This window comes from Talpa occidentalis, unplaced genomic scaffold, assembly GCF_014898055.3.
Source record: "Talpa occidentalis isolate TD23 unplaced genomic scaffold, MPIMG_talOcc4v2.1 talOcc4.3, whole genome shotgun sequence".
Taxonomy (NCBI): Eukaryota; Metazoa; Chordata; class Mammalia; order Eulipotyphla; family Talpidae; genus Talpa; species Talpa occidentalis.
Genome location: NW_023603184.1, coordinates 148,166,239 through 148,189,115, shown reverse-complemented (window position 1 = coordinate 148,189,115; position 22,877 = coordinate 148,166,239). Strand labels below are relative to the sequence as shown.

General features: G+C 61.0%; 2 protein-coding genes across 7 annotated transcripts in view; one reads left to right on the top strand and one right to left on the bottom strand.

Moving 5' to 3' along the window:
- The window catches only part of USP40 (ubiquitin specific peptidase 40), a 62,546-nt gene extending 51,305 nt beyond the window's left edge, over positions 1-11,241 (top strand). For both annotated transcript variants that reach the window (XM_037524251.2, XM_054700174.1), the window contains 5 exons: positions 3,490-3,555; positions 5,080-5,290; positions 5,394-5,489; positions 7,827-7,921; positions 9,780-11,241. In XM_037524251.2, coding sequence (XP_037380148.1) covers positions 3,490-3,555; positions 5,080-5,290; positions 5,394-5,489; positions 7,827-7,921; positions 9,780-9,891 — 580 coding nt within the window. In that variant the 3' untranslated portion in view covers positions 9,892-11,241. The remainder of the gene's footprint in view (positions 1-3,489; positions 3,556-5,079; positions 5,291-5,393; positions 5,490-7,826; positions 7,922-9,779) is intronic.
- A 1,329-nt stretch (positions 11,242-12,570) lies between these two features.
- Positions 12,571-22,877, bottom strand: part of DGKD (diacylglycerol kinase delta) — an 83,476-nt gene continuing 73,169 nt past the window's right edge. For all 5 annotated transcript variants that reach the window (XM_054700171.1, XM_054700173.1, XM_054700172.1 and 2 more), the window contains 8 exons: positions 22,277-22,411; positions 21,877-22,028; positions 20,555-20,666; positions 20,380-20,472; positions 19,608-19,727; positions 16,314-16,431; positions 15,023-15,153; positions 12,571-14,526 (listed from right to left, as the gene is read on the bottom strand). In XM_054700171.1, coding sequence (XP_054556146.1) covers positions 14,437-14,526; positions 15,023-15,153; positions 16,314-16,431; positions 19,608-19,727; positions 20,380-20,472; positions 20,555-20,666; positions 21,877-22,028; positions 22,277-22,411 — 951 coding nt within the window. In that variant the 3' untranslated portion in view covers positions 12,571-14,436. The remainder of the gene's footprint in view (positions 14,527-15,022; positions 15,154-16,313; positions 16,432-19,607; positions 19,728-20,379; positions 20,473-20,554; positions 20,667-21,876; positions 22,029-22,276; positions 22,412-22,877) is intronic.

Sequence of the window (22,877 nt, the reverse complement as noted above, 5' to 3'; positions counted from 1 at the left end):
CCTTGGCTGTTTTGGATTCCACATACAAGTGATGTTATACAGCGTCTGTCTTTCTCTGACTGACTTCACTTAGCACGAGTGCTGCCAGGGCCCGCCCGTGTTCTCACAGATGATAGGACACCCTTCTTGAGGCTGAGTGTAAGCGTGTCTCCCTCACGTGACTGCTCACGAGCACGGAGGTTTCCATGTCTCAGCTCTTGCAGTTAGCGCTTTGAGATGACTATTTCATTTACCTCAGGTATCTGCCCAGAACCGGGATTGTGGGGTTATGTGGTGCTTCTATAATCTAAATTTCCAGGTATCCTTCGTACTGTTTTCCAGTGGCTGTAACAGTTCACATTCCCTACGGGGCACAGTGGCTTCCCCTGAGCCATGTCCGCACCAGTGTTTGTTCTCTTATATTTTTTTTTAATTGTATTTGTTGAGGTAATGTTGAGATCCGCCACTGTGTGTTTGGGGGTACAGGGGGAGACCTCTGCAGATGTGTCAGCACACACCTACCACCACTGCCCGCTGACACCCCTCCCCCCACTGCCTTGTCTCCCAACCTGCCCTTCTGGGAGCCTGAGTTCTGCAAGCAGATTTCAAGGGTTTGGTCTGTTCCTTTGCTTTGTATTTTCGATCCCACATGAATGAAATTATCTGGTGATTGTCTCTTCTCTTACTTTGTTTAGCACAGTTCCATCCACGTAGTGGTAAATGGCAAGATTTCCATTTTTTTAATAGCCGAGCAGTATTCCAGCACGTGTGGAGACCCCATCTTCTGTGTCTGCTCAGCATCCCTCGGGCAAAGCCTGGACGTTACGGACAGTGCCGTGACAGACGTAGGCGCGCGTTCCTCTGAATTAGCGACTCCGTGGTCTTCAGGGGGCTGTGTGGGCGGGCTGGCAGCCTGCGGGAGCTCTCGCCTTCATGTCTTGGGAACCTCTGAACTGCTTTCCAGAGGGGCCGACTACGTCTACGTTGCCCTAACAGCGTGTGAAGGTTCCTTTTCTCCACCTAGGCTGCTCGTGGTCTTCTCCGGCCGCACTCACAGGTGCGATGTGTGTCTCCCCACGGGCTGATCTGCAATTTCCCCAACGACGAGTGGGGACGGGCATGCGCATGTGCCTGCTGGCGCCCGCGTGTCTTCTCTGGAGACACGCTGTGTAGCTCCTGCCCGCTCTTGGGTGCGGTGCTTTTCTTAGCGCTGACTTGCAGGGCTCTGTCAGCCGCGGGTATTAGTGCCAGCACTTTCTCCCCGTCAGTGGGGTGTCCTCGTTATTTACTCTTCACTTCGCAGTTTAATGATCAAGGAAAAGCTGTACCGCTTTGATGCATCTCGTTCCCCTTGCTCCTGGGGCCCCAGAGACGGCCCTGAAGCCTGGCGGCAGCCTTTTGCCCGTTTGCTCCTGTGTCTCGCAGCAAGTCTCACCCAAGTCTTTGATCCATTCTGAATTAATTTAGTTATGGTATGAAATGGCCCCACGCCCCAGGGCTCCCGGCACACCTTGCTGAGTAGACCCGCCTTGCTCCTTTGTCTTGGCTCCTCTGCCACGAATTAACAGCCCCACCGGACCAGACCGTGTCCGCCTTGCCCTGAGGAGCGGCCGTGAGCCGAGCACCTCCTCAGGTACCTGTTGCCCATTTGGAGGAAGCTTCTTTGCAGAAAATGTCTATTCTGTTCCCCGGCCCATTTCTTAATCTCATTGTGGTCTTGTGGGGTTTCTGCTTAACAATTAATTGTACGAGTTCTTCCTGTCCTGGGATGTTAATCCTGTTTCAGTAGCTGATTTGCAGATCGTTTCCACCAACCCATAGGTTGTCTTTTCTTGCAGTTGATGGTTTCCTTCGCCGGGCAGCAGCTTTTTCCGTTTGATGGACTCCCAGGTCTTTATTTTTGCTCTTGGTGTTGAATCCAAAAGTCATCACCAAAGGCAGTTTCAACGTACTTACCCCCATTTTCTTCACGGTTCCAATCAAGTCTTTATCCATTTTGAGTTAATTTGTGCGTGTGGTGTGCGTCGTTTCATGTTTTAAGAGACTGTCCTCTGCCCCTGTGTATCCTTGCTTCCTTGTAAACTGACCGACCACGCTAGTTCACGTGACCGTCCGTATGTGCATTTCTTTCGGGCTCTCTGATCTGTTCCACTGTTCTGTGTGCTCGTGTGCCAACACCACTAAGCTTTATGATGTCTGACACCTGGACGTGTGATCCTGCTAGCTTTGCCCTTCTTTCCCAGAATTGCCTCCGTTACCTTAGGGGTCTTTGGGACTCCATGCCAACAACTGCCAGGTTGCTTTTCTGTTTCTGGGACAAATGCCACTGAAATTTTGACAGGAACTGCGCTAGAGCTGTGGATCCCACGGAGCATTACGGGTAGTATTCCTAGCCATTTATTATGTCCTCTGCCATTTCTTTCATTGGTGTCTTAACAGTTTTCAGTGTATAGTCTTTCGCCTTCTTGATTAAATTTATTTCTAAGTATTTTATTCTTTTTGATGCTATTGTGGGGACACGTTCCTTAAATTTCTATTCCTAATAGTTCATTGTGAGTGTCTAAAACACATCTGATTTTTGTGTATTGATTTTGTATCTTGCAACTTTACAGAATTCACTTATTCGAACAGGTTTTCAGTGGAGTGTTTAGGGCGTACACACACGCACACAGATTTCATCTGTAAGTAGAAATAATTTTACTTCCTTTCTGATTTGATGCCTTTTGTTTCTGTCCAGCGCTGTGCAGAGAGGCATGGTGACGGGGGGACGTTCAGCTCTCACCACGCAGCAGGCTGCTGCGGGGGGCTCGTGTCCAGCCTTATGCGGGGAACGTGCTTCCTCTGCCTGGCTTGCCGAGGGGCTCTATCATGAAAGGATGTCAAATTTTGTCCACTCTTTCTGCATTTGCCGAGATGATCGTGTGCGCTCTATCCTTGGTTCTGTTACCGCGGTTTGTCACCGGCCACTCGCTGGCACCGAGCCGCCCTTGTGTGCCTGGAATAAATCCCACCTGACTGCATCGCGGGCCCCTCGTAAGGAACTGCTGAACTCACTTTGCTGATGTCTTGAGGGTTTTTGCATCTGTGCTCATCAGGGATATGCTTGTTCTTTAGTTATCTGGCCTGGTTTTGACGTGAGGGTAATGCTGGTCCCAGGAAGCAAGTGGAAGCTGCTCCCTCTCCTGTTCCTGAAGAGCCACGTGTTGGGTCGGACTCAGGAGCCCGCCCGGCCCCACCCTTTCCCTGGGGCAGGTCAGCCTCCTGGCTCGCTAGTGGCCTGCTCTGGTCTTTGTCAGAGGTTCGGTCTCGGCGTAGTGTGTGTTCTAGGCGTCCACTTTTTCTAGGTTGTGTGTGTCGTTTATTGGCATAAAATTGTTCACTGTAGTCTCTTCAATTGCGAGTGCTCTTGAACAGCATAATCTTTGTTTAAGAAAAGCTTAAAAGTGGCCCCCAAATGTTACAGAAGTGAAGGGCGCATTGACCAATAGTACTTTGTTCATCCGTCGCCAGGGAATACAAGCTGGGGAGGAAGACGGGGATCTGCCTGGAGCTGCTGCAGAAAGAAGAGACCTTGGGGTAAGAGCCGCAGCGCGTGCCTGTCTCCTAGGAAGTGTGCAGCTTTAACAGGAAATATTTTCCATAAAAGCAGAATTTTCCAGTGAGTCCCAAGTGTATAACGACCTGCAAGTGTCAGCAAGGGGCTCGTGCCCCGCCTGACCCATGCAGACGCCGGGGGCCCGTGACAGGCAGCACCTGCCCCTCTACCCCGCGGCCCCCGCATGTGTGACACACTTGCTGTCTCACCTGCCTCCCGCGGCGAGAACGGGGCGGCCTCGCAGAGCAGGCCCTTTGTCCGTGGCCACGGCCGTCTGCCCGGAACCCGGAGCGGCGCCCGCCCTGTGGGCGACAACTGTTTTCTCAACTATGGGAAAAATCCTCTTGTCACCGTCACCAGAGACGAACTGCCGTCCTCCCGTCGGACAGGCTGTGAATGTCGCTTTCGTCATCAGCCTGTTACGTGGCATTTTAAACCCCTTAGCGTGTTAAACTCTTCCCCGGAAGTTAGACCGGCTTATGTTCCCAAAGCACTGCTGGAGTTTTCACTCCGCCTCCCTCCCCGACACCGAGCACGTCCCTGAGTTGCTAAGGCGAGAAGTGGCTCCTCGGGCTCCTCTGCTTGTTGCTCGGCGCGCTGGCGAGAGCAGGCGTCCGTTTCGGGGCTCGCGAGCCGTCTGGTGTGCTGAGAGGGAGTTCACAGTGCCTGTCTGGTGCCAGGCTTGCTTGCACGAGCCCTCCGCAGGAGACAGCGCTTCTCCGGCACGCTGGGGGCCGTGGTGGCGGCGGCGCCCTTGGAAGGCCGTGCACGTGCTTCCCAGCCCCGCCGCCTGCTGTGCCTCCAGCCTCCGTGCTGCCCGTCCCTTCCACGCTCGCGCCACCCGCGCTCCTGGCGTCGCGCCCGCTGCCGTCTCTGAAAGACGCCTCTGCCCACCGCCTCCATGCCGTGCCCTGATGTCCTACCCACCAGCTTTGCTCCTCATGCTTCCCCCACCTCCCTTCACCTGCCCTCCCGTTGCGTCTCTCTGGGTAAAAACACCCGGGAACAGCATTTCAAGTCACTTGTCTCACTACCCTAAGAGAAGTTTCTGTTTCTCCCTCTCTGCCTCCCGGGGCTTGCTCCTGTCACTCTCTGCTCCGCCACTCCTTTCTCCCACCTAGACAGGCCCTGCTCCCTCCTCCTCCAGGACCTGCCTCCCTGCTCTGGGGAGCGGGGAGAGGACAGTCCTGTCTCTTCCCGTCCAGAGCCCTTACCTGCTGCTGGCCCCCACGCTGCGTTTCTCAGACCTGAAACTGCCTTTTTCTTGCAGCTTCTCGCTCTGACACCAGCTTGTCTTAGGAAGTCTGGCCCTCTGACACCCCCTCTGCAGTGAGGCTCTGCCTCCCACGGGACTCCCCCACCTCAGGATGGAAGTAGACCCAGCAGTGAGAGGGACCCCGTGCGTGCCGGTGCAAGGAAGGGCTGCGCTTGTGGAAACCAGGCGCTTCGCCTGTCGTGCCCACCCCCACACCTTATTTTTGTTTGACCTTTGTCTCCCGGTGCAGGCCTCAGGACGTGCTGCTGCGGACACAGATGCGCATCCCCGGCGAGCGGGCGTACTCCCTGGCCGTGGACCTGGTGTGGGACACGGCGCACGGCTGGACGGCCGGCTCCCTGAGGCAGCGAGTTGCCGACTTCTATTCTCTTCCTGTGGAGAAAACTGAAATTGCCAAGTATTTTCCCGAAAAGTTTGAGTGGCTTCCAGTATCTAGCTGGGTAAAGTCGTGGGGCTGCTTTAGAGAAATCGGGCCTCGCTGGCTAAGCGAGTAGAAATTCAAGGTTGAGTTTTCTTGATTCAAGATGCTTGATTTTTCTGTAGAGTCAACAGTTTGCCAAGAGGAAAAAGAAGAAAAAGCAAAATAATCTGCAAGGGGCGCCTTATTACTTGAAAGATGGAGATACCATTGGCATCAAGGTGAGTCCTTCAGCGATAGGTGGACAGACCACCGGGCTCAGGGGATGTTAGAAGTTTTATCAGCTCTTCGAGGCATGGAGAGTCTCATGTTAATTGTTTTTTAGAAAAAAAGTTAATTTTGAGGTTCACTGAACCTCGGTATCAAATGCTTGATTTTGGGTCTAATTTTAAGGAAAACGCTTTGAGTTTTCCACTGTGAGCCGCCATTGGTTTTCAGTAGCTTAGGAGGCTTCCTTCCATTCCTTTCTTTCTGAAATCATGCATGAGCACTGGATTTTTCATTTAATTTGATGCTTTCTCTGCATCTGCGGCTGGCCACCTGTCTCTCCTCTGGTGTGCTAGTGCCGTGTGAGACCCACACATTCTGGACGCCAAGCCAACTCTGCTCCGGGGCAGTCCCGTTTTTTGTATGGAGGAAGAACAGTTTGATCCTAGATTAAAAACTAACGTTCTGACACTGAGGAGCAAGCATTCTCTTAGCCACCACCCGCCTTCAACACTGCGCTCAACACCACGGCCGGTGAGATGAGCGTGTCGGGATGCGGTGCAGGGGAGGCGGCCGGTGCAGAGAGCTCAGAAGCACAACCCGTGTAGAACACAGGCCCCTAGGGACAGACGGGGTCGCGAGTGGCTACAGCTCCCGTGAGCTACAGAGCGAGTCCTGGACAGGCGTCCTCACGACGGGGACGACACCAGGTCGCCCCACGTCTGTAAATTCAGAGAAGACCACCTGGGGCCACGTGGAAGGGCACGGGCTGGAGAACTAAAGTATTTTTAAAGGAGAACAAGATCAGGGAACTTGACTGACCAGACAGGCCAGAGCTGCAGCTTCTTCGGGGCGGCGGGCAGATGAGGCTGCGACGGAGCCCCTAGAGAGCCTGTCATGCGAGGACACTTGACAGGTATTCGAGGAGACACTAACAACGGATCGTTCAGGAGCTAGTGCTAGGAGGGCTGGTTGTGCACACAGGAGCTACTGAAGTATAATTCTTACTTCATTTTCATAAAGAGGGTCCCCACATTTATGTGAGCTCAAAGTCCCATAAATCTCTACCTCTGTTCAACAAGACTTGGGGGTTGAGCACTGGACTTGCAAAATAAACGAAAGGTACAAAGGAAAGGATGGATTTGTCTACGGTAAGAGTAGAAACTTCTGTTTATCCACGGAAATCCTAAGTGAGAACATCAGCCACGAGAGGGAGAACGATACCACTGACAGGGTCTTACCCGAGCGCGAGCGCATCTGCTAATCTCAAAGGCAGGGTCCCCGTAGGAAGAGACAGGCAAAGAGCAACACCCCCCAGTTCCCAGGGGGCAGCAGGCAGGGCCAGGCCACTGCGGAGGGAGTGCCGAGCTGCGTCTCGCCCGCCGCACGCTTTATGCCCCGTTCGGCCGTGTTACGAGGGCGTCCCCCCGGGGCGTCAGGGCAGTGGCACAGGTGCTAACCTGCTTACAGATCAGATATAAGAAGTGCGAGACTGAGTGACACACTGGGCGTGGCCGAGGGTGGCACGTGTGTGTCAGCAGAGCCTTTTGTCCTTAACAAAACTGAAGCAAATACAATGAGCTGTTAAGACCATGAGCAGCTGGCACACCCTGGGGGTGCTGTGTGTGCCGGGCACAACATCCCAGGAGTTGGTGCCGCCTTTCAATGAGGAAAGTAGGACCAGGGTGTCAGATAACTGGGGGCCTGGGAGGTGCACTGCTGCTCCGTAATTGCATTTCGTGAGGTTTGAAGATACCTTGAAAAGTGCGTCATGTACAATGTAATGAATGAGTTTGTAGGTATCGTTCAGCGCGGCAGATGCCTCAGGTTTCTGTCTGCCGAGGGCCGTCGCAGGCCTAACTGGAATTACAGCCCACACTTGGCAGTGCCCAGGGTCCCTGGCGTGGGCTGGCAGCCCTCACTGTCCTGCTCTAATTCTACTCCCACACCCAGCCCGGTTCCTCACGGGGGCACCCCCGTGGACGTCTGTGGACAATGCTGGTTACACAGAACTGCGAGCCCAGGGAGCCAGGCACTGGGCATCTGGTACCCAAGATCCTGCACAGAAGCTTTAGGGGAGTTCCCAGAATTACAGTGGCAGAGGCCGGTGCCACAGTGGGCTGTGGGGCTGGGAGCCGGCTCACCACGCCCCCCCCCCCACCCCCCGCCCCAAGCTGCTCTGCGGCTCAGGCCTGGAGGCCCGGCAGGCTGCACCCCTCGCCCAGCTGGTCAGCAATTCCCGCAGCTGGTGTGGATTCAGTACCTGTTCCGGTCAGTAACGCTGCACGTACCTCTTAAGCACAGGCTAGGGACGTCTGCAAACGTTGCTCATTTGTTCTTTTGCCACATAGAACCTCTTGGTGGAAGACGACGACGATTTCAGCACGATCAGTGACGACATCGGCAGAGAAAGGCAGAAGCAGCTCGCTCTGGCGAGAAAGAGAAGGTACTGTGGGGTCTGCTCCCCTCGCATCCCACCCGACCTCCAGGCGGCACCTCCCCAGGCAGGGAGGGCCCCGCAGAAGGGCCGTGTCGGGCAGTGCTGGCTGCTCTCCCCACGTTCTCCCTCGCCCTTGAGCAGCCCTGCTGATGGGCTCCCTGGGGCACCCCACAAGCTGACAGACTCCACCCGCTCCAGCTCTCCCTCCCACCTCCCAGAACTGTGCCTCAGTCTCCCTCCCGTCTGCCCAGATGCAGCTTCTCCCCATTGTCCGTCTTTTCTTTCAGAGACCAGCACCCTGAGGTGCTCCCCAGCCTATCTGCCACCCCACCATCTACTCCCGCCTCCTGAGTTGCCCAGGGTCACACACCCACCCACCCACCCACCCTCTGCCCCGCCTGCACCCTCCTACCTCTGCTCTTTGTCCCGCTGTCGCATTCCCTTCACTAGGGTAGACTCGCTACTTCCTCTCTCAGCTCCCCTCCCTCCCTGGGCTTCAGGCCACCTGTACCTACCAGAATCTACTGGAACATCCCACTGAGACCATGGTTCAGACCGCACAGGCCTGGACTTGACTCATCAGTGAGGTCCAGGCCCACCCTCTGGTCTCTCATCCATTTCTCTCCTTACCCGAGTTAGCACAGCAGCTCTGAGGAAACAGAACTGCCCGGGCACCCACGGCCTCCATGTCTAGGCGGCCTGGTCTAGGTCAGGTGAGGCGTGACGGCAGTGCGGAGGCGCCCTCTGCCGGCAGGGGCGAGTTGGGCTGTGCCGGTCTCCTGGCCACAGCCAAGCTCAGAAGGCAAGTGTGGCCGCCAGAGGTCGGGGGAGGGGAGAGGGGAGCGAGACGGTCTGACTTGCATTTTTAAGTGATGGCTTTGGCTGCCGCGTGGTGAGTTCTAGGGGGCAGGAGAGTCTCAGAGACCGACTGCATTAAGGTGGCCGTGGCGCGCACTGGGCGACGGGGTGAGGAGGGGGTTCCCCGTGTCTCCGTGCCGGGGCGCGGCTTGGTTGCACACCCCACGAACATGTTTGGTGAGATCACGCACCCGTGCCGGGGGCGTCTGGGGACTTCGGGATCCCATCCCCAGGCCGTGCGGCTCACACCGCGGGGCTCTGCCCTCCCGGCGCCCTCAGCAGCTCGTCCACCCGACGGCCGCCGCGCTCCGCGAACCCTGGGCAGTTCGAGGGTTTGCCCCTTCACACTGCGTCCTCTCTGCCCCTGAAGCTCTCGGGTGGGGGACAGCATCTGCACCCCACTCCCAGCCCTGCACTTTAGAGGGGCTGGACCCGCTGCCTGGAGGCTGCTGGCGCGAGGGGGCGCCGTCCTTGCGCAGGCGCTGGGACCCGGCTCGTGCGCGTCCTCGTCGCAGCCGCACTTGGCCCTGGGGCCGGTACCTTGCAGGCCCAATTTTTCCATCACGTTGGGTCAAAGCGTAACATACGGTCACCCCTCAGACACTTGGGGTCTCCAGTCTCCTGCCATCACGTAGATGAGCAGCAAACAGCCTCACACAGGGGCTGTGGGTGTGACCAGGGCCTCTGGCAGTGGAGTTGCTGGGTAAAGAAGTCAGGCAGCGGGCCCAGGGCTGGGCAGGCAGTCCCCGGGGGGGGCGGGGGGGAGTGGGGGGGCTGCCCACGTAGAAACCTGCTGCCAGGTCTGTCCAGAGGACCATGAGAGTCCAGACAGCACTGAGCTCACAGTCCTCCAGAGACGCTAAAATGCTAGGCTCGGGATGCCAACTTGGCGAGCGTGTACCTGAGGCCTGATCTAATAACTTGACCCCAAAGACTGGGATGAATTTTGGAGTCCTGCGCCCCTGACCTGTGTCTACGACGGTAACAGCCTGTCTGTCTCCTGCAGCCAAGAAGCCCGCCGTGTGCAAAGCAGTGACGTTTTCTCTAGTGTAGAGACGATTGCCCGGCCCCGAGGACCAGAAGCTTCTCTTTCCATCCACGTTGGAAGCTTCAGATAGCACAGCCGACGGGGGCATCCCCTCGGGCACAGCAGCCCAAGGCCGGGCCCTGAGGGGCACGACTTTGCAGTTGGTTCCATGCCAGCAGGTTTGTGGTTTCTGCTCGCGCAGACATGGGCTCCAGACGCTCGGCTTTGTCGTGAGGGCGCCATCTGCCTCAGGCCACGCTCGCAGGTGCCGCCACGCGTGCCGCATGAGCCCACCCGCAGCTCTCCCAAGGAAGCGTACTCGTGGACGAGGCACGTCCTGACAGCCGACGCGTCTACAGCGCACACGCCCTGTCTCCTCACTGCTGACGCCGCCGCTCTGGCTTGTCGGCAGAGGCCCCGACCCCAGCAGCCAGGCTCACTGTGACACAGGGGCTGCCGCTGGCCTCTCACACCGCGTTCCCCGCTTTGCACAGATGCTGGAGCCGTCGCCGTCTCCCCACGATGACAGGCGGACGGCGTCTGCGCAAGCGCGCATGGCACGGGGGACTCCAGACGGCAGCGGGGTGGCGTGTGACCGTCTCACCAGAACCTTCGGCGTCTGCCCACACGTGCCGAGCTCGTGCCTGGGCACCCAGGGTGGCGGTGTCATGGTGACAAGCCTGGCGTGGGCTGAGGTGACCGTCCACGAGCAGCCTTAGTTAAAATAGGGGGTGAATCAAACTGGTGACTATTAAAGGAGTGATTGGTCCTTTTGACAGATGAGTCGCTTTCTCCAGCTCACTCGGTCGAGGCTTCCTGGAAGAGGCCGTAGGGTCTCAGCTCGAGGCTTTGTAGCCACTCACTTGCTAACCGAGTAGCCATCACGTCACGTCCGCAGTTTCTCCACGGCCCTCGCAGCACTGGCGCTAACGCGGAGCAGGCGTGGCTGGCGCCCATGGCCCTCGGCGCCGTCCGGGCGGTGTCGTGCAGCCACCCTGCCGCCTCCCGTGCTGCTCTGGAGAGACGTGGGGTCTCGCGTGTGCTGACCCGAGGCCGTCGGCGCAGGCGTGTCTCCATCCCGAAGCAGCTGCGCTGCGAGGCTGCCTGCCCAGCCGGCGGCTCAGGGGCTCCGTTCGCTGAGCCTCAGCCCTGCTGCTCTGCTGGGAGCGCGACGCTAAGCTGTTCTGTCCCTTCCCCCCTCCACCTGTCTCCTTCGTCCAGCGCCAGCTTGTGAAACGCTGGTGGTCACTGAGCAGCCGTGCTTGCGAGATGCCAGAGGCCTCGCTGAAGGCCACTGGCCAGGACGCCCGCGTCTGCACCAAGGAGCCGGCAGGGCAGCCTCCCTGCCTCCCACTCGGGGTGTGGTGGGCCTGGGAGCGCCACGAGACTGTTAAGCAATAAACCATTCCTCACCTGGTGGCCTGGCTCTGCCTGCGCCTGCGCCGTGTTCCACCTGGAAAGCCTCAGGGCCCCTCTCCCAGGCGTGCGCCTCAGAGGCTAAAGAAACGTGCCTGAGGTTTAGAGAGATGTAGCGGGGCTGCTTAGAAACGGCGCCAGTGGGTTTCAGTCTGAGGTAAATTCAGACTCGTGGGAAATGGTACTGGATGGAAGCCAAGTGGCTTCTTCCCTTCTGGGGAACCAACCGGCCGCGACTGCTTTCAGAAAACGTGTTCTCTGACGCACTTACCTCCTGGCTGAGAAGAGGGAGGGGGTGGGGAGCGCGTCCCAGTCCCTGACTCTCGAGAGATGGCTTCTCCGGTGTGGTTTGCCGTCTGAAGGGGGAGGAGCAGCCCCTGCCGGGTCACACCACTCAACACGCAGCGCGCTCACGGGGCCCGTTTACCTGCTGGAAGCCTCTGACGCGAAGGGCGACACTACCGTGGCATCTGACTCAACGCCTCTTTCGAGGCCTCTCCAGAGGACCCTGAGGTCCTGGGGTGGGGAGTCCCAAAACAAACAGCAGCAGAGGGCGCAAGGCCAGGCCACCGGGGCCCAGCTCTTCACACACCACAGCCCCCTCTGGCGGGTCCTGCCTCCAGGCCCAGCCCAGGCTCACGGGGCCGGCGCACTGCAGCCCACCCAGGGGCCAGCCGCGCGCCTCCTCCTCGGGCCGGAACCCGTGACAACGGCAAGTGACCCAACCCCACTCCCAAGCCTGTTCCCACCCCTGCGAGATGTAGACACCCACGTCCCAGGAACATGCCCGAGTAGATGTGTTGGCACGGGACGTACTGCAGGCCAGTGCCTGGTGAAGTATCGTAGATGCTGGGCACCAGCGTGGCGAGCGGCATCGCGGGCACGGCCCACCCCCTGCTCCCTGGCCCCAGCTGTGGGACACGAGTCCAGACACCGAGACGTCAGGAAGGTCAGCAGGAGCCAGGGGTCCTGAAAAGGCCCCTTTCATCTTAAGAGACGAGGAGAGACAGCCGCCCGCCCCCACACCTCACACGCGGCCTGCGGCGTCTGGACCTGAGGCCTGAAGAGCAGCCGCCATCTTGCGGCCACGAGGCTCGGCCCGGGATGGCCCGTGAGCGGGGTGCCCGCCGGGACAGAGCAGGCTCTGTTACGCAAGGAAGGCGGTCCAGGCGCCGCGGGGAGGCCACCGCCCCCTCACAGCCCCGGTGACCGCCAGCCTGGTTCACCCCGTCTCCGGTGCCCCGAGAGGCCGCTCCCCCGGGACAAAGGGACTGCGACGGCAGACCGGGGTGGCCAGAGGCCGCAGCGGGCAAGAACACCCCGCCCGCCGTGAGGGGGCCACAGGGGCTGCCTGAGCGAGTCGAGCCCAGCTCCCCTACCCCGGCGTTGCTCCAGCGGGTCAGCGACCCCCGCTCCCAAAGAAAGTGGCTTTTCAGCCTCCACAGTCTCCACGGAGCTGCCGAGCTGCTGGAAACGTAATTCCGGTCCGGCCTGCAGAGTTCGGCGACGGCCACTTCCTGCCGAAGCACAAGGAATGACAAGGGTCCTGCGGTGGCGGGTCAGAAACAGGTTTTATTTATACACAGAACAAAGTATTTACACCCAGAGGTGGGTCTGTACACAGCAAGGCGAAGGCGTGTGCTCCCGGGCGGGCGCGGTATAAATTAGGGTCATAAATAAGGGGCTGAGCCGCACCCAAGGGCACACAGCCGCTTCTCCAAGACTGCAGGGCCCTCCCTCCCTTCTCTGCTCGACAGGACCGCTCGGCCGGGCCCGAGGACACCCCGGCCGCATGCGGGGTGGCGCTTCGTGCCACAGACCCCCACCCAGCAGGTGTCACGCCAACTCACCAGAGCTAGAACGTTTTTACGTAAACAGCGTTGCTTTCATCACCGGCGACGGTAACTGGACACCCCACGAGCTCCCTTCCGCGAGGCAGCGGCCCTGGCACCCAAGTGGGAGGCCCCACGGCTCCCTGCTGCGCCCTCCGCCCCAGGTTCTGGCTCCTCTGGGGGTTGCCGGGAAATCAGACCCCAAGGAGCCCCGGAGGCGGCGGAGCGGAGCTGCTCTGCCCGCGGCACAGGCCCCCTGGGCCCTGCCAGCCTGTCCGACCGGGGCCGCGTGGCTTCCTCGCCCACCGTCCGCAGCGGCCGCTCTGATGGGGCGGGCACCCCTAGAGGGAGCACGGCGTCACGTGCAGAGCATGGCCTCGCCGCAACCACACAGGACGGGGAGAGTGGGGGCGAGCCCCGTGCCTGGAAGGACCACATGGGCGCACCCCAAGCCAGAGGCAGGGGCCTGGCCTGACACCCAGCAGGGTCGGCAAAGCAAGTGGCAGGGACTTGCGGTTCAGCCGTCAGCTCCCAAGGGGCTCTCCTAGTGGTGAATAATCCCTCAGCACCCCAAGTGCAGGCAGAGCGCAAGGCGGGCAGGAGAGGGGACAGCCCACTCAGTGCACGCAGCCTCCCCACCAGGCTGCTGGCCCCCCACACCAGGACTGGCTGCAGACACCCCCTCCAGGACTGCAAGCCCGTGACTGCCGGGGTGAGTCAGCGGCAGTGAGGACCAGGGCACCCAGGTGGCTGCTCTGCTGCGAGCCGACACGGCGTCTCCCCGGGCCTTACAGGAAGGACCACGCAAGCACATCCTCTGGCCATGGGGCGCAGCCACCCCATCTCGCACGGCCCGGGGGAGCCGTGCCCCGTACCCTCAGAAGCAGCCAGGCTCCACCAGGACAGGGCCGAGGCCACGGGGACAGGGCTCGCTGGCCCCGCTTGCCAGGCGTAGAGGGGGCCTCGCTGCACATCCCGCTGCAGACAGGACGGGAACGCGCCCGTGCCACCTCCCGCAGACGCGGGCAGAGGGCACCTTGTGGGCGGCTATCAGGAGCCCAGCAGCCGGCACGCACAGGGCCTTCCGGCATGGATGTGGCTGTGAGCAGCTGGCCACGTGTCAAGGCGTCGGCGGAGAGAAGCCCCAGCGCAGGTGCCCGTGCTGCCGGGTCTGCCTGGAGCCCGGAGCCTGGGGCGGCCCTGTGGGGCTGGCACTGAGTCCCGCCCGCTGGCCAACACGCCCCCGGGGCAGACGGCGCTTCAAAGGTAGCTGTGTTGGTGTCGGGACACGGGGTCGGAGGCTTCCTGTTGCGAGCGAAGGGAGTAGCACCATGAGGAGCCCGCTCAGTCTTGGGGGGCGCGGGGGACGCAGGCCGACAGGGCGGAGGCTAGGCCTCGGCGGCGGGGACGCTGCGGCTCAGCTCCTTGATACCGCACAGGATGCGCTTCATGTGGCCCACCTTGGTCACGCCGAGGTCCTGCGAGGAGAGGACAGGCCCCCTGATGCTGGGAAGAGAGCCCCCCCGTGCCCCCAGGGCCCTCTGGAAGGTTCTGAGCACAGATGAGAGCAACAAGGTGAGACAGTGACTCGGATGGAAACGCGTGAGAAGTAACCGCCCACGGAAGCCTGACGCGGCCCGTGACCCTCGGCCCCCAAAGGACACGTCACGGACACAGCGAACGAGACCCCCAGGGCGCAGGCGGCCTGCGGGAGCACCGGGTGGGCCAGGCCGCGCCCCTCCCCACAAGGAGGCCACGCACGGCCCCCACCCCGGGCCGCAGGGTGCTCCCCGGGAGACTTTCCACAGGGGCTGCCACCCTCCAGGTGGGCAGGCTCCTGCATCATCCTCCCGGGACGGACGGGCTCTCGGCCACCACCACACAGCACCCCAAGGCGGCAGCGGCGCATCACAACGCCAGGACACGCCCGCTCAGAGGGAGGGACAGACGGGGTGCGGGGGCGCCTGCCAGTACCTTGAGGTCCCTGCGCTCCAGGTGCAGGAGCTCGGCGCCCCTGATGTCGTGCCGCACGAAGATGTCCTTGTACTCACAGAGACTGAGGTGCTCCAGCCAGGCAGCAACCTCCTCTGTGCCCCAGAGCTGGACTGTCAGAGACGGAGACCAGGCGCGCGGTGAGTGCCCACAGCAGGCCAGGCAGGCGGCAGATGCCCAGAAGCCAGCACCCCAGCCACCCCAGCGCAGGCGCCCAAGACGCCCCAGCCACCAGCACCCCAGCCGCCCCAACAACAGGCATCTGAGACGCCCCAGCCACCAGCCCCCAAGGAGCTCCAGGAGCAGGCACGCAAGACGCCCCAGCCCCCAGCAGCAGGCACCCCAGATGCCTCAGCTACCAGCACCCCAGCCCCCAGCAGCAGGCACCCCAGACACCCCAGCCACCAGCACCCCAGCCACCCCAGCAGCAGGCGAGCAGCGCAAGGACAAGGCAGCTGGCACCCCAGGGTGGGTGTGGGGGCGTGGGCATCGCTCTGTTCCTGCCGGGCCAGCCACCTGCCCTCTGGGCATTTTCCTGGGCCCCAGGAGGGATCAGACTCCACCAAACGCAAGGGACACGTTCTGGGTGGGCTCTCCCTCTGCCTTCCAGAGGGTTCCCGTCCCTTCTGGCCCAGAGCAGGAAGGGAGACAAGCAGAGACGTCACGCAATCAGGCGTCAGCATCATTAACAGAAACCCAATTTCTGGACAAACACAAGGAAGAAAAATCAAAAGGCAGCCCACCGCCCCCAGGCGCCGGCAGGCCTGGCCCCCAGGGGCCGGGACACCGTGCAGGGGGGGCGCTGCAGAGAGGAGAGCCCCAATTTACTGGCCCCAGGAGAGGTGGTATTTAGGCCATTTCTACTGATTTCAGCAACCACCCGGGGCCTGAGGCCGGGGATCGTGACCGTGACTCGACTAAAGAGATCCAGCAGCCCCCGAAGCAGCCCCGGGCGAGCCTCGTGTCTGAGTGTCCCTCTGCTGGGCTCCCCACCCACCCGAGGGCGGTAGGACGGGCAGGGCGCACGGGCCTGCAGGCTGCACGCGCCCTTCAGGCAGCACCGCCTCGGCCGCCCCGGCCCGGGAAGGACAGCTGGGAGCTGCGGCAGCCGCAGGCGGGACCCAGAGGCCGAGGCCTGAGGCCCAGGCCCAGGCGGGGCGCGGCACGGCCCAGGGAAGGGAGGCGACGGGGGACAGCAGGAGGGACAGCGGCGGGACAGCGGGGGGGGGGGTGTTGGGGGGGGACAGCGGCGGGGGCGGGGCGGGGGCGGTACCCGGGGCGCCCAGGCTGCCGCGGGCTTCCTTGCTCCTGTTGTTCTTCTCCTTCTTGAACTTGGTGACCAGGCGGAACTTCCCGCCGCGGCTGCGCTTGCAAGGATCCAGCATCACGCTCTGCGGAGACAGCGCGGCGTCAGCGCGGCCGGGCGGCTACTGCTGGGCCCCGGCCCGCCTCACGGGCCCACTCGGGGCTGACCCCGGCCGCGCAGCCGGCTCTGAGGGCACCCGCCAGTCCCTCCATGGGCCTCTGACCCGCGCACCTCCTGTTCCCCGAGTTTTCTGCCACGGAAGGGCCGCCGACGTGGAGACTGCCCTGAGACCGGCCCGGGCTCGCCGCCGGCCTCCCGAGCGCCAGCAACCCGGGCTCTGGCGCCACCTGTACCCTCCCCCCCACCCCACGGCAGGACGTCACCCTCCAGCCCGCGAAGCCAGCCCCCCGGGCCCTCTGGGGCAGAATGGGGGGACAGGGGGGTCTGCGGGGCTGCCCAGCTTTTGATGAGACGAAAGCACTGGCGCCCTGGACCAGAACCTACCCCGTCCTAGACCAGAACTAGCTTTAACAGCCTCCAGCGCTCAGTGGCTCGGTACTTCAGTAAATTACTGGAAAATTTAAACCAAAAAAAGACCTAAACCTCAATTTTTCAATTTTCAACAGAAATACAACCTGTCATCTACCTAAAATAAAACTCCCCATTTCCGCGGTAAGCGTCTCCCAGCGGGCAGTGCTGACCCAGCGCGGGGGCGGGAGATGCCGGGAGCAGCGGAAGAGAAAGCAATGTCCCGCTTTACGGCATCGAAGAACCACATGAACTGCCCACAACTGTCTCCAGAAAGAACCTGCCTCCCGCACACACCGGCTCCCTGCCAGCGCCACACCTGCAGGAGCGCCAGGCCCGGCCAGCACCGCTCCCTGGTGGCGCAGCAGTTAAGCGCCGCGCTGTGAAGCTGCCCACAGCCTCTGCAGCGCCAGTTCGATCCCGGCCGGCCAGGGAGGTGACCGACATGGCGCGGCAGACCTCTCCTGTCTCGCCCGCTGCTCCCCTCAGCAGTGTACTTTGTCAGTCTGCCTGTTCTGTTCCCCGCTCTGTTTCTGGTGAATCCTCTCACCCTCCCGAGCATCTGCCCTGTACCCCAGTTCGTGTATAAAAATAATTTTTTTAAAAGATTTATTTATTTATTTATTTATTTATACATGCACTGGGTACAGTCAGAAGCCGGGAGGGTGAGAGAATTCACCAGAGCCAGAGCGGGGAGCAGAGCAGGCAGAAGGACCGAAGGACACTGCTGAGGGGAGCAGCGGGAGGCAGGAGAGGTCTGCGCACCATGTGGGACCCTCCTCTGGTGGCCGGGGAGCAGCCGGGGATCAAACCGGCGCCGCAGAGGCTGTGGGCAGCTTCGCAACCCAGCACTCCACCGCTGCGCCACCGGGGAGGCCCTAAAATAAATAAATCTTAAAAGAAAAAAACTTACAAACCAAAAGAAGTGTGTACTCTTTCATACTTCATGCATGTAAATTAAAAATTTGGGGGCAAATCCCTAAAACACTAGACAGCGAGTATGTAGTCAGAGGGGACATGGAATATATTATACGGAAGAAAGAGTCATCGATCAAAAAAGGAAGTTAAAACATGAGGTAAGTAGCACGAAATGAGGTGACTGTACATGCCTAAATATGTCGGTGACCGCGCAGATGTCAACGGACTGAGCCTCCAACTAAAACACAGATTACCAGACTGGAAAAAATCCAAAAATTTAACAATCTGCTATTTATGAGACACTCCAAAAAAGGCTTGAAAGTAAAAGTTATGAGTAGGTAAAATAGGTAACTTGAAAATAAAAGGAATTACGAAAGAATTAACTCAAGGCCACTACATCGTGATAAAATCCACACGCGCCGACACCACCTCAAAACACAGAAAACCACAAAAGGCATCACGCAGACATCCACCTTCCTGCGACATAAATAAAAGAAAACGCCCCGCCTCCGTCAACACTAACGGAAAGATCAAGACAAAAAAACACTGTCTCTGAACACAATGAAATTAAGTTAAAAGTCAACAAAAAGATGAGAAAAATCTCGCAGCACCTGCGTCACCTACTAGCTGCCGCCACGCTCTACAGCTGCCAGCCGTGGGTAACGCGACTGGGAAATCTGACCACGCGATCTCTCTCACTAATTGTCGCGGGTTTAGAATGCCATTTTCGTGCTCGTATTGTCAATGTGGGTGTTTCAGCTGCGCTTCCTTGGACCATCTCGTTTCTCGTAACGGTTCCGCCTAAGCGTCGCGGCGCGCGTGGGACGGGACAAGGGCGCGGCAGGATTTCTTTCCCGCGTGACCCGAGACTGAGCAGGGGAGGCTTCTCTGCGGTCTTGTTTTCACGCTGTTGGCTCCACCTTTCCGAGTCTTTTATCTTCTTTCACGACCGCCTGTCCTTTGTTTTCCTCTTTGCAGTGTCCGCTTCTACCAGAACTTACGCTGGGTCCCTAGAGGCGCGACGCCGCCGCCTTTCTCAAAGTCAATCCTGACGCCTCCTCCCACCGCAGGGGCGCGGGAGCCCACTGTGCCTGTGCCCGCCGCGCCCCAGCCCTGCAGCCCCACGGCCCTGCGCGCGCTCTGAGGACGCAGTCTGAAGTTACGGGGCCACGTTACTGCTTTATCTGCTAAATATTTTGCGTATCGTTATTTTCTCTTCAGTGAAGTTTTCATTACATTTATAATTAGCCATTTAAACAATTTTAATGAGCCTGACCTGGCCTTTCAGCTGAAACGTCCTCATTTTCAGCAGCCGAGCTCTGCTGCGTGGCAGGAAGGCCTCTAAGCCCGCGGCCACGAGGGCTCGGGACTGCGAGAGGCCCCACCTGCTCCACCACTGAGTCTCCTGGGGGACCACAGCTCCGGCCCCGCCTGCCTCAGCGAGACGATGTGACAAGTCGGGGCCTCTCAATACCCGTAAACAAAGTGACCGGTGCAGGCCACGCCGGCACCGTCCCGGTCAGCAGCAAATTCCCAGAAGCTGCCGCTTCTCCACTGCTGTGACCACTGTGCAGCCAATAGCAGGACTGGGCATAGACTGGCCTCACCCACTCCCCTAAACCCTCAGCCATGCCCCGGGGCAAACCCGTCACACCATCTCCCATCTGCTTCCCACCTGCCCAAGCCTCTCTGTCTCGAGAGAAAAGTCCTGTGACGTCAGATCAAGGTCTTCGAGCCTGACGCCATCTTAGCCCCATGCTCACAGAGCTGGGGCCCCGGGCCGAGAGCAGCGCCCATGCAGGGGTGCCCACATACCTCTTCCTCACCGGGCTCCAGGGACTGGCCCAGCCAGGGCGTGTCCGCCAGCTTCCTGAGCTGTCGGTCCATCTCAGCCAGCGCGGCCCCAAGACGCTCCTTCTGAGGCGGGTCCAACTGCTGTACCGGGCAGGGGGAGAGGAAGGCGGGTTAAGAGCTGAGGGGAGCCAGGCAGTGAGCTCCCCCGTGCAGGGCCCATCACTGCCCGCTGGCCCTGAGTCTCAGACAGCGAGGAGCGATGCTCTGGCCAGGCTGAGGACCAGACTCAGCCTCCCCTCTGAGCAGTGAATGGAGAGCAAACTCCTTGTCAATAATGGGATGAACCACACCTGTCTGCAAATCACGCTGGCGGTGCTGACACTTCACTAGCCTCAGTTTACCCTGGGCCCCCGTTAGGAAGGGGTCTGCCGTGCCCACCCACACCAGGGAGCAGGGTGTGCTGGGAGGCAGCCACACCAGCAGTGCAACCTCTTGGGGGCCAACACTGGATCGCTGACCGGAGAGCCCAGAAACCAGGCTGGGCGGTAGAGGCCACTGTGCTCTTGCCAGTCTCCTCTTCCCATGGCGCCCCACGTCCTCGTTTGCCACAAGAAGCTTGGCCAGGCCACTTCCACCTGCTGCCCACGCAGCTCCCCCAGGGCAGACTCAGCCCAGGCCCGCAGGCTGCAGCCCCGCGCGGGTCCATCTGGCCAGGGGCCCAGCGCCAACCAGTCGGACCAGCTGCAACACCGAGTCTGACCCGCGAGGGCCCGGCTGGGAGGGTGCCGCTTACCAGGGCCACCCTGCCTGCCAGCAGCAGCTCCGTCTCGCTGCGCAGAGCCTTCATGTTGTTCACCATCTCCAGGACAAAGCTGCAGTGGAGTCCCTGGGAGGAAACAGAGCAGACACCATGCAGGAGACGCCCAGTCCCACCAGCCTGGGGAGCAAGACTGGAAAGGCGCAGGCACCTCCGTGGTCCGGGGCCGGCCGTACACTCGGTCCATGGACTTAGAGCTGGCGTTGACGGCGTGGGCCAGTTCCTGCTCCATGTCATGGTGGGACTGGGCGATCTCCCGGATACTGGAGAGAAGAGAAACACGCCGTGTCAGCACAGAAGGGGCAGCCCACACACCGACTCCGGCCACTGCTTGGCACAGGACCCCCGACACAGGCTCGCCCCGCTGATCGATCAGGTGCCGACCGGCACACAGAGAGCTCAGACCTCAGGACTCGGCCAGGAGCAGCGCCCCCAACAAGGCTCAGACCTCACACAGGACAAGCGGCGGCCCCAGATGCCATGCAGAGCCCCGGGCCCTCCCTGGAAGGGGACAGTGCCAGCTCCACACGGTCTAGAAAGGACAGTGCTGGCTTAGCCAATGGCTCAGACTGGGGGGGCACAGCCCAAGCAGCTGCCCCACCGGAGGGGGCCACTAGGGCCGAGGGAGTGGCAGGCCAGAGGCTGGTGGGTAGGCGAGCTGTGGAGCCACCTGTCCTGACCCTGGAAACCCTGAACAAGGCCATGGCACAGCCCTCCAGGCCAGCCCCAAGGCTGCAAGGTGAGGACGGCACAGGAGACGGGGTAGGAACGGGAGCCACGCAAGTGAAGCTGTCAGCCCAGGTAGGTGAGAGCTGGTCGGGCCCACGGGGGCAGAGACATGGGGCAGGAGCCTGAGTCAGCACACAGGCCCCTGCCCAGGGAGGGTGGAGCCAGGGTAGACGCTCAGAGCCACAAAGGCCAGGAGAGCTGCCAATCTCCACCCCGGAGCAGGAGCCCAGGCAAGGGGTAAGGACCGCCTGGAGGGCCCCAGGGGGCGGTGCTGGGGTGGTGGGAGGGAGGGGGCAGAGAAGGAGGAAGCCAGGAGGACAAGAGCCATGCCAGAGCGGGCAGGCGGGCTTGGGAGAACAGAGGCAGGGAAGGGACGAGGGACAGAGCTGAGGCGGCTGAAGGGGACAGCGGAGGTGGCGCTACCAGGCACAGGTCACCACATGGGGTGACACTGGGAGTGAGGAGCCCAGGAGAAGGGACGGGTGGGGGCCGAGCCCCAGGGCCCCCAGGTCGCCTCTGCTCCCCAGGACAGGTGCCGCACCTGAGTGGCAGCTCTCAGGAAGCCAGGCGGGCAGGATGCCCCGCGGGTCCCGAACACGTGGCGTCTACCCTGCCCTGACACAAGCGCCGCGCGGCCTCTGACAAGCAGGGTGAGGCCAGGGCTGCGCAAGCCCAAGGCGGCAGCCCGCACACCAGGTCGGACGGAGGACTCGCCACGCCCAGGAGGCTGGCTGCAGGACCCACCTGTGGATGAGGGCGCCAGCCGCCTGCCCAAACTGCTCCATCTGGGTGGCCTCCTCCTCAGACAGGATCTCCGGGTGCAGGGAGAAGGTCGGGGGGCGCGGCAGGTCACACTTCTGCTTGTCCTCCCAGGACTTGAGGGTGTTCTCAAAGGCCTGGGGCAAAGCACCCAGAGTCACACGCCAGCACCCTCCTGAGAGGCGCATGGTCTGACCAGCACCCGCTCCCAGGCTGACACCCCGACAGCCGAGCAGCGGTAAAGGGAGAGACCCCACTGGGCTGGGCAGGAGAATGGTCCCAGAACTCACTACCCCATTCACTTTATGGGTGAATAAAAAACCCTGGACCCCAGCCTCCTGCAGGGGTGCAGGTACAGGTGCCCGCACAAAGGACCCGCCCTTACCCTGTCCCTGGTGAGGGTCTGCGCCCGGTTCTTGTGGACGATCCGAATGTACCCCGGGGGCTGGATCCAGGCCTCCCCGTCCACCTGCACAGGGACGCCCTCGTCCCCCAGGATGGAAATCTTCACCGTGCGACACTGAGCAGACAGCACACAGGGTCACTCGTGTGCAGCTGACATGGGGATCACGCCCACAGCCGGCCACCGCACCCCACGGTGCCCATGGCCTGTCCCAGCCCCCCAAGCCTCCTGCACCCAGCACTGGATCTGGAATCACACGAGCCAGGCCCGGTGGGAACTCGTGACCACTGAGGGCCCGGGGCTGGGGCCACACGTGACAGGCACCCAGTGCGTGGCCAGCGGTTCCTGCTGCTCGGAACCAAGCCCGGCTGAGGAATCCGCTCACGCTCCGCAGCAGCTCAGGCAGGGGCGGATGCAGGAGAGGACGAGAAGGCTCCACGCCCCCGGTCTCCTGGCTGAAGCACACCCTCTCCCATGCACACGGCCCCTTCCCGACCCCTCGCCAGAACCCACAACCGCAGCCCGCCCCGCCCCCGCAGCGGGGCAAGAAGACAGGCGCAAGCACCTCTCCTGGCCGGACACA